At 40.4% G+C, this 11,151-nt stretch overlaps 1 protein-coding gene across 1 annotated transcript; it reads right to left on the bottom strand.

Moving 5' to 3' along the window:
- Nucleotides 1-866: 866 nt before the first annotated feature.
- Nucleotides 867-2,359, bottom strand: LOC140952239 (uncharacterized). The gene has a single exon (XM_073401669.1). The coding sequence runs from the start codon at nucleotides 2,130-2,132 to the stop codon at nucleotides 1,260-1,262; it is 873 nt and encodes a 290-aa protein (XP_073257770.1). The 5' UTR covers nucleotides 2,133-2,359; the 3' UTR covers nucleotides 867-1,259.
- Between the last annotated feature and the right edge of the window lie 8,792 nt (nucleotides 2,360-11,151).

The following is an 11,151-nucleotide window of genomic DNA, read 5'->3' as shown; positions in this document are numbered from 1 at the left end:
ACACGAGGAATAATGTGATGCCTTTTTGAAATTCTGTAAACAAAACCTCGTGCGTCAGCTTTTTTTCAAAATAGGAAAACGTGCGCGGAATGTTTTGCAATGTTTTGGGAGAACTGCTAGTTTCAAGGGCTATTTCCATTTTGTTTATTGAAATCAGAAACGTGATCTGGCCCGTGATTCTAGCGATGATCCATTACGATGGCATAAAATATTTATGACAAACTTTAAGTGGACACGTTTTAGTAGGGGGAAACCCGAGTTCCCCGTAACGTGATCAAATTCGTTGAAAAATAAGGAAACAGCACTCCGTAGCGTATTTTTCTTAACTCCACGAACTATTGAGTTATAAGAGTTAATTTGATCAGCTTAACATTTTCAATTCAAATTTAAATGGCTTAGAAAGCTAAGTTTTAAAATATGCGGTGTGAAAAACATATGTAGTCAGCGTCATACCCCACCCAAAACGGCAAGAGACGCGCACTAATCTCGCGCCATTTTCACCCGAACGTTTTCTTTGCCTAAATAATGTCCGCCGCCGGAGTGTTCGAATTGTCTTGAAGCCATATCGAGTCGTCTTTTCTTTCGATACTTGTTTCTTAACCCGAAATACCCGTCGCAAGTTTCTATTCTTCGGTCATAAAAAATTCAGTTTGCTCAACGATGCGTCGAACGCAGCTATCCAAACACCATGTTGCAATTTCTTGCCGAAATCGGGAATTTCTGATGTCGGCGAACTCGCGTCTTGTTAACAGTAAGTTTACTGGCGTGCTGAGGTTTTCACAATTCGGTTTAAAAAGTCTATGTTCACGAGCTGCACTTTGCCATGTGTGGTGAGCGCGCGCGTATATGAGAATAAACACACGGAGTTTTAATTTTCATAATAATAGTATTATAATATTCTCTTCTTCAATTTCGATTCACTTTAAAACGCACTCCTCACGGCGAGGAAAGAGAGAATTTAGTAAAAATACAACACTGTTAAATTATTTAGAATCCTTTTTTTGTACAATTATCGTAATAAAAGCTCTCTAAAACGAGAATGGATATCAATCGATACAAAAGAACGCAATAAACTTCGGTCGAAAAAAATATACACAGAAAAACGTGTCCTTAGCTGTTAGAAAAATCGTAGGGTCCAAATAAACCCTCTCGTGTGCTGCAGTGTTTTTATAAAAAATCATTCGAAGCGGAAATTCCATAAGTTAGAAAGAGTGTCCTCACTTGTAGAGAAGTGAACGGCAGAAATTGAAATCTGCTAGCTACAAATGTCCAAGAGAGTTTTCTAGCCATTGGCCTTGAATAAGTTCAGACACCTCCGGCGGTGTATATAGATCGGGAAAATCAAATTGTCCCCCATTTGCCCCATTCAGATCAAGTAAAGGAGACACGGGCAATCCATTGAAGTTCATGTTGCCAAATTCTAAGCTCGGCCAAGAGTTTGGTATCTGTTGGTTAGGGTTCATCGTTGGAACTTGTTGATCTTGTTTAAAGGCCTGCTCAAAATCATCGTACAAGGATAGCTGATCTATAGGATCCTCGGGCGTCGTGCCGATTGCATCAGGTACGTTTGGCGGTGGAGTGATCGGCGAAACGAAATCGCGGCGCTGTTTCTTGAAAGGCGGTTCTGCGTGCGAGTTAACGTGTTTCTTGGAAGAGCCCAGTCCAGGAAATGCGTGTGCGCCGGGGAGGGCTTCGCGCTTCGTTCCTGTTGCCTCTGCTGGGTTCTTGCGCGAGTTTCCCTCGGACGAGGAAGAAGAGTTTTTACTTTCTTGTCCTCCACCGTTTTTCTGCTTGTTCGGTTGTTTCTTCTTGCGAGGTCGGTACTTGTAATCTGGGTAAGCTTGCATATGTCTGATGCGAAGGCGCTCCGACTCCTCTACAAACGGTCTCTTCTCGCTCTCTGATAACAGCTTCCAGCGCTTGCCAAGGCGTTTGCTGATCTCCGCGTTGTGCATATCAGGGTGTTCTTCTGCCATTTTTCTTCGCTCGATCTGGCTCCAGACCATAAACGCGTTCATCGGACGCTTGACGTGCTGAAGAGACTTTTTGGGTTCTTCCTCGGTCTCGTCAACCGTGGGTACTTGAGGCGGAGGACTTGGCGAGTTGAGCTCGCTTCCTTGGAACACCATCATTACTAAGCGGCTGGAGTTAATCGGCTAAGTTTTACCTGTACTGTTTTACTTGCGGAGATGCGTCTTGCGCTCCGAGATCAAAGTCACTTGGCTTAATGCTGCGCGTTGAAGCCACAGGTGTATGGAGTTATTTACGGTTCGCGGGAGTTCGAGCTCTGTTGCGCTCGGCTCGACACGTTAACAGCGAGTGAACTAGCTCAAACTGATCGTGGCAATTTCTATTTTTAATTTACATCCGAGTTTGAACTTGCGTTGGTTTTCTGTGACGCCGTGACACGTCACCTCACGCTGAACACAAAAGAACCAATGAAGGGAAGCAAAACCCGCTCAGTGCCCCGCCCTTGGTTCGCCGCACAACCCTCTGATTGGTCCGTTCTATAGAATTGCGGTCGTTTTCGGTGTGTGTTTTTAAATGGGTTTGCGCGCCAAGTGTTGAACCGAGCCACGAAGTTGACACAGCATTTGACTCATCCGATAAATTACCGTGTTATCGTTCGTTGAACCTTGAATTGCTTAAATATCAAGGCAAAAATTGGGAGTTTTGCTCCTTTTTTTCTCACGCGTGACTGATTTTGAGCGCAAAACGTGGATGTTGCGCGGTAATTTTTGTCCAGTTTGTTTCGAATTCATGCCACGTGCTTTGAACAATAGAACAGCGCATCGGTAATGACTTACGACACTAAGGGATTGTCAATGAATTGTCACAACATTCCGAAATTTGCATCTTATTTTTGGACTGTTTTGAATGATAAAGAGTTGATCGAAATATATATTTTTTGCCATAGTATAGTAGTTTCTTCGGTGCAGTCAAACTGTTATTTTTCTTTCTCTTTTAAGGCGTAGTCGTATTAGGCGCGGCCAAGCAGTTTTCCAGAACTATCGCTTAAGTATACTACGGAGATTTAAAAAGTACAAGTAAACAAGCGGAAAAGCTGCGTTGGCGTTTATTAGAATAAAGATCATCTCACAATATCGGTTATGGATAATAAGGATACCGTGGGAAGATTGCGGAGGGCGGGGGCCAGTTTTTTGCTTACCTGTGATAAGGAACCGTTTCTTAGCTACCAGAAAACTAAAACTTTATAGAGTTATGAATTTTTGTGGGTGATTTCCCCGCAGATCGGTTGTGATGATTGTTTTTCTTGCAAAGTGAGCCGAGCGCAGGATGCTATCTCTGTTTACGATCTTGCCATTGAGAAGTCCCCACGGACTGCGTCAATTAAAACCGTATTGGTCATTCCGCTTAAAGTGCCAAAACAATGCAAATCTAATAATGCTAATTCGGTGGAAGGAGTTTTGTTGATCCTCCGGATGTCTGAGGCTGTCGCTCTTCTCGCTGTTGTGGGGAACAATCTCTCTATTTATTTTCCCCTCAAATTTGGAAAAGACACTATATCAGAGAAAAAAACCGCGCATATTAGATTATTAACCACCCAAGTTATCTTCTTAACAGAAAATAAACCCAGCAACCTGTTGAATGCGAGGCAACCTGCCTTGAGGATATAAAAATGGTCGCTTTGGTAACCATCGATTTGGGCCAATCAAATGGCGGCTTTTTTCCGTACGCGAAAACTCGGGGACAGGTGTCATGTCTTCTCGTCGCGACGAGTTTGATTTATTAAACAGCCAGCTGACACTGAGGGGTCAGTGAAGAACCCACGTGCTTAGAGACCGCCAGCTGGCTGTCAATCATTCTGCACTCATCCCAGGACGGTTCTTTGCAAAGTACAAAATTAAGTCATTTAAAAGCCGTTCTTGCCTGCTGATGCCGTTGCCGCGGTTTCGGCCGTCAAGCGCTCTCGCAGGCTTTTATGCCGCTTCAATTCTGCGGCCCGAGCCGCACGTTTACTCAACGGAGCGGATCACCGCGCCGCGATCCTGCCGATCTGTTAATGGTTTCTTTCTTTCTTTTTTTTTCAAAAGCAGCCCATATACTCACACCGGTGTTTGTATTCCATTTGACCTGATTATGCATGCGGACTCGAGTGGCCGCGAATGCTATCTTCTGATTGGTTGTTGCCACCTGAACCAGATGTTTAGAGGCAATTTTTCGCCCGGAAGGTCTCATACGAAAGATTATGCCAACACAGGCTTACAGGCTTACGCTATAATATTTGACAGTGTCGCGATAAGGAATTCTCTAATTCAAGACCAAGCCGGTCTGTTTGTAGGTCTTTATATGGGTACACTATATATGGTGAAATCTAACAGGTCCTGTTAAGCACTCCCGCTTGCTTCTTGTTCCGGTTTTTGGCTTTCGTTGCCTCCGATGTTTTCCAAAATATAGAATCCTCTGCATTTAAAGCATCAGAGACGAAAAAAAAAAATAATCACCTGAGTTATGAACACAAATCGTTTCAGTTATATTTTTGGAAGAGAAAAATGTGTTCAATATAGTCCGACTTACAAATATTAACTTTCTTTTTCGCTTTTCTTTCTAGCTTCTGCAAAAATCGCATTCAACTCGTCAATCGTTCATATGAATGAACGATCTTCAACATGAACTCATGGTGGATTCGCTCATTCGGCAAGAAGATTACGAAGTGTTCCCCGTTACACGACAAATGAAGATTAACGAGCTTTTATCTCATAGCGCAGTCACCTAAATTGTTGTTCGAACAATAATTTCACAGTAATAATATTGCGTGGCTTGTTTTTTCTACTTTGCACGCCCTTTGCTCAAAGCCTAATGTAGAATACTTTCCGGCTACAAATTAGGTCAAATGAATTGGGACTAAATCGTTCATGACATACGGTCACCTTAATTTTTCCGCTTTTTTAGCAACTGATATTTTTACATTGGCCAACGTTTTATAATTTTACAGAACTAAGCCGCCATAATGGAATGATTATTTTTTTTCTGTTTATGATTTTATTGTTTTTGACGGATGGGCTAATTTCTTTAATTTAGAGCTTCCTGAGAGCCGAAAAGAAACCTTTTTTCTCGCAGCTGGTACCAAAGAATGGCGACCGGTTCACGTTTATGGTGGTACATACAAATTATCGAGTTTCTGAAGTTAAAAAAGCTAGCTGTTTCTCTATTTCTAACAACCGGTTTATGCAAATTTTAAGAAAGCGCGGTTAAGGTCAAACGTTGTTTTAATTTTTTCCTTTCTCGAAATAAATCGTATGTCCCTTCGCGAAGCAATAAATCAAAAATTGTCGTAGAAAGTCCAAATGTCTTAAGGAAAGGAAATGGACAAGATTAACCACAATTGTTTTGCAGATTAAACGCCGATTTTGAACGTGAAATTCGTTATATTAGCTTCGATAACAATCAACGAATTAAAAGATTTTTCATAGAAAGAGCGTGCAATAAAACGAAAATTAAAAATACTGGGTATTTTTTAACTACTTTACTACGTACACAGTTTCTACAGTTTCTGTTATTTCACATCATTAACTGTTGTGCAATAGCTGTGATTACTATCGATGATGATCTCAATAAACAGACGTAGGAAATATAAACATTGTATTATATTTTTTGAGCAACATGTCCGTATTTTAACTTTCTCAATTTTGAATGTTACGCAATTAATACTTCTAGTGCGTGAATATTGTATTTAAAAACCTAAAACTCGTTTACATAATGTTAGATAGTGCCCTAGGCATTTTACTTTATTTCACCAGCTTCAAATTTACTTTTGTATGGCAACGTCGAGTCCATCATAAAAGAAAAAATAACGATTTTCAATTCTGAAAATCTCGAAGGATCTTTTTTAATCTCCGCTTCAGTTGCTTTCCGGATAAACAGAAAAGTCATACAGTCACGCCGTGATAAAGATCAACTTGGTAAACAGCTTGACAGTTTCTCTTTTCTTTTGTAAATAAATTCTCTCTTTGCTGTTTATAAATGGTATTGAATATTCGCCAAGAGGTTGAGAATTTGTGGCAGCACAATGCTACCGTTTTCGTACCTTTCAGTAGTATTTGCAGATTAAGATCTGCAAAATCGTTAGAGCGCTCGCGTTTTAAGCCTGAAACCTAACGAACCTAGGTACTTCTCAGTTATAGCTACTTGAAATCGCAACAAAAAACCGCACACTAAATTATTACGCAAATCGTTTTTGACAAATGTACTCTACCCTCGTGAAAACGTTGTCTGATTTCGTGCATGGTTTTCTCACTGAAGTTTGGCTTCGGACTAAAGGGGCGAAGACATAACGAGAGTGAACTAAGACATGCAAACTAAATTTACATTAAGTGGGTCAAGGTGGCTTATTTGTCAGTAAATGACTGATTCATTAACGATCTTGTTTCATGTTGCCTTCAATTTGCTTTAGATTGCCTAGAGTCAAGGTGTACTAATCTTAAACGAGTCTTTAAGCCCCACACTTCAACACTGAACTAAACCGTATCTGTACTCTTGTGTAGTTTTAAAAAGTCTCTTTAAAATGTCAATATTTTACCATATGCATATCACCTCAGACCTTCCTATGTACGGTTCTTTGTCACTGGTATTTTAAAAGAATTATTGTGAAGTTTTATTTGGGCCTAAACTTTTTACCCAGGAGGGTCATGAAGGGAGTTTGCGAGTTTTAGATTCATCGTCGGTGATCATTTCCTCAATTCTCATTACCACTGTAGTTAATATGGATCAATTTAGGCTTCTGGGAAACTGTCCACCTACCCCTCCCCTGACCCAACGTTAACATTTTCTTCTCACTTGAGGCAAAATGTTAGGTTAGGGAAGGGGTAGGTGGGCAGTTTCCCAGAAATCTAAATTGTTCCGTTGATAAAGCATTGATTGATATGGAGAAATTTCATGCTCATCACTATTCAGACTCTTATGGCTTAAAGAGTTAAATGAGCGGTGATTTCTACGCTGTTCTGGTGACGCGGCTACTCAGAATCACATCCAAGTGGTGTTGTATGGAGTTTCCATCAAGTTTGATCCGTTTGAAACTTTTACGATAAATATCGAGCTCAAACATCGCAATTAATGCAACGAAAAGTACGATATAATATACAAAAATGACGTGTTTAAACTGGAACAACTAGACAGTTATAAGCATCGTTTCCGTGGATCGTCTGCTTCGTAAGGCCCAAGCTGGCCATAAAAAATTGTACATGTAATTATTAATTTGACTAAAAGTTAGCTTTTTCTTTATATCGACTTCCGCGAACCTTTGTAGTATCCACAAGATAAAGTATTTTTTCCTGACTAGGTCGTGGGTGGAAGGTATGGACAGCTAGCGAGGACGTAACTCACGTATATGGGAATGGATATCCACCATTTTACCCGCCTACTGAGGTGCCTGAGTATCCAGCGAAAATATCGTTTAAGCTAAAACTGTGCTACCTTTTACCCACGATTTATGTTTAACAGGCGAACAGTATTGCAAGTATTTTCTCTTAATACGGTCGACTCTTTCTTATGGACACCTCACAAATCTAAAACGGCCGGTTGATCCGTGTCGTATTTCATTCAGTTTTCTCCCGGGCACTATATAATTAAAGCGGACACCTTTCTAGGACAGATACTTAGTGCTTGTCTCAAGAATGTCTGTCTCCGATACAGTCGGCTGTACCCTTCGTTAGATATGGCCTCTGGCGATCATTTGAATGGACATAAAATCACTCTTCTAGTGTCACATATTAGTGTTACGTAAGTAACCCGAGCTCTTTTTTCTTAGAGAAAACGGATGGCAGATTTTTGGAAAAAAAAAGCCTTTTTAAATGCTTCTCTTTCTTGAGCAAAGGCTAGAAACCCCGTGCCTATTTGTTTAGTTGATCGTGGAAGTTAACCGCGCCCTCTTTTTGTCACCTCCACTGCGGACAAATGTCTCGGGCTTCATTCATAAGATATTCAGTTACCGAGACGAGAAAACGCGATCGGGGGTGTGTAAATACCAAATTATCTGTAAGTATCTTTTATTTTTATCACTGAAATAGACGAGATTCCTTACGTTTAAAAATTTTCGAGTGAGGACAAACTTGTTTTCAAGAATGGCGCCGTTAATTTTAGTAAATTTCCTAAAAATTTGTTTAACCAACGTCATGTTGGTACATGGGAAAAAGGAAATGGTAACCTTGGTTTCTATGTACATTGCTCTTTTGCAAATTGATCTCCTCACTTTAAGATACTTATTGTTTGATTTGCTCGACAACGTGTATCTTTAGCGAAAATTAGTTGAGGGATTAGGTCTACGGATTAAGAAGTAAGGACGTTTTATTAGGTTAAAAACACTAAAATAATTGCAAGAAATCATGTAAATGATGAGATTCACTGCAGCTGCAGAGCGAAGTCGCTCTCGCTCTGACGAACAGGCTTAAGCAAACTGTTGATTATCGCAAACTAAGGTTTTAGTTTTTTTGAGTCTCTGAGAATTTTTTTATGTCCGCCATTTTTAATTCATCCCATTCTTCAAGAATTAAGGAAGCAGAGGAACCTGGCCTTATTTTCAGGCCTTCTTTAGCTAGCGAAGTGAATGTCTAGCGAAGCTTGACCACGAAAACTTGTACTGATTTCAGGCTACGTGACCTCTAAGGGACGGACCATTTAGGGGGCAAAGTACAGAGAAAAAATATTTGTAATTCGTGTAAGCTCCTCAATGATTAGTTGATGCTGGCATAATTTTACAAAAGGTGGTCAGTTAAAGTATGGATAGACATGCTCTTGATATATCCAGCTTCCATAGCAAAGGTGTTATTCATTAAATACACCCATGATTTCAGCTTTAAGTGATTATGGCTTATAAAGAAACTGTTAGTAAGGAAGTAATAAGTAATGTCGTTTTTTCCTGGCAAAATTATATTAAAATCTCCAAAACATTAAAATCTTGACTTTTTTAGTACTAGTTATAGATGCTTTTAAACTTGCATAACCACTACAACATTTCAAATTTAATGCTTATTGACCGGTATGTGTTTTTGCAGACTGCGAGCAATCTCTTTTGCCTCTGAGTCGCCGTACATCAAGAGCACGCGTTGGGGGTGAGCAGCGAAGCCACGAGGAACGAGGGCGGAAGCCTTCCTTGAGCCCGAATGGGCTCTGAGTCGATAGCCCATGAGGCCGAAGGGCGAATGGGCTATTAACTCATAGGCCATGAAGGCGAGAGGAATAATTGTTTTAGTAAAATCCAACTAGTTGGTCGAAAATATCGAGACAAAACAACTTTTAGCTAGTTAAAGCTAGACGTAAATCCCTTTTTGTCGCCAGAAATCCGGAACTTTTCGCTACTAATGGGCTACTACTAGTAGCTCAACCAATCAAAACGCAGCATTTATAATAGACCACTAGCTGGATTTTACTAAATACACATATCCTCAGTACATGCGCGGATCAGCGTTATTGCTACCTGCTAACTAATTTGTTTTGCTAAAAAGAGTGCAGACAAATTTACTTTGACTGTTACCCGTTGTTTATTGTTCATTTTCTTTAACCTGTAAATCGGAGTGCTTTGGTAGTCTCAGTTACCTAATTTAATTTGACTTCATGTGATGTTTCCTCTTTCTTGCGTTTCACCGATCTTCACACCATTTTGAATTTCCTTTATTAAGAGCTAAGAAGGCTCGCTGTTACTGTGACTCCATGTTGTTTCAATAGAGACCTTAAGATTCGAGGAAGAGGACGACTACTTTGCGAGATTTGTCTTACATAGATACTACTGAAAGCTTCATTTTTTTGTTTTCACCAGAAAAGTTTACACGGTTACTTTTATTCCCGATTGCATGAAAACTGCATGCATGGGACAATTTAGAATACTGGGACAATTTAGCTTACTCCGTCGTAGAATTAAAGACGGCTATCGCTTTTTCCCGCCAAATGATGTTGGTACATCTCTAAGTACTAAATGTGCGCTTTTGGCGTGGCTTTTTCTGTAGTAGGGAGTTTGAGCAGAGGCGAGTTTGAACAACGCACGTCAAGCGGAAGTCAGGCGTTTTCCCTTTTAATATGCCTTCACGCTACCAGATTTGACTTGCTAAGTGTTTCAACTCTTACAGAGAAGATTTGCTTAAAATTTGGGCGAGACCACTGCCCAAGAAAGCAAAAAAGCCACTTCCGGGTTGACGTGCAACGCTCAAAAACGTCTGCGCTAAAGCTCACTAAAACTAGACTGCGAGCATTCTCTCCCGTGAGTACACGAGCGGCGAAAGCGCAAGCATCGCGTTGTGCGAGCGAGAGTACGATTTTCGAGCAAAGAGCAACTATTCGCAGTGTATATAAATACAGAAGAAGATCCAATATAAACAAAATTCCTGTAACGAGTTTGATTAGTTTCCTGTCAAGTTCAATAAGGGCAGTATATAGATGGACTGTCACTTTGCAAACGCATGGTGTCCAAACGAAGGCTCAGTGTAGAATCGGGGTACTTTTTTACTTTGCTAGACTTATTTACGCGTGTGTGTTTTAATTTACCTGAAAGAAAATCCTTAAAGCGCTATGATAGCGTGATCGGGTAGTGCGACCCGATACTGAAGTAGCCTGCATGCATAACAGGCATGTTTTCACTAAGAAGTGTCATTTTTTGAAAAGCAGTGCGAAGACTTTCCAAGAGGTGCGATGTTACTTCTGAGCTTGAAAAATGCTGACAACTGAACACTTGAAACTTAGGTGTATTCAAGAATGAATTAATTTATGCTACATGATATTGTGTCCATAGAGAGGTGCTTTTATCAGTAGATGTCAAGTTTATACAGCTTTATTTCGAGAAGGTTGTCGCAAAAACTGTGCACGCGACAATCCCGAAAGGTAATTTGGGATATGATCAATACACTAGTTCTTGACACTGTAGCTGTCGAACCTACTTTTGTTGCTTTCCTTTAGCACTCGCAAAAATACGCCCATGGCCTCTCGTGCCATTCTTTGAAATTTCTTTAAAAAACAGTGAACTAAAAACCACCAACAATACCTTTCGGGATTGTCGCGTGCACTTTTTCCGACAACCTTTCTCGAAACAGCTGTATACACAAGTAAATTTGCCTTAAGTCACTTTACATCGCAATGATGCCTCGGTCGTTCAAACGTTGCATAGCGCTGTATATCCACCGGATAAGACACAATCCAGCAGATAGG

Source organism: Porites lutea, chromosome 11 (genome assembly GCF_958299795.1).
Source record: "Porites lutea chromosome 11, jaPorLute2.1, whole genome shotgun sequence".
NCBI classification, from domain to species: Eukaryota; Metazoa; Cnidaria; class Anthozoa; order Scleractinia; family Poritidae; genus Porites; species Porites lutea.
This window is presented reverse-complemented; position numbering and strand designations above follow the sequence as displayed.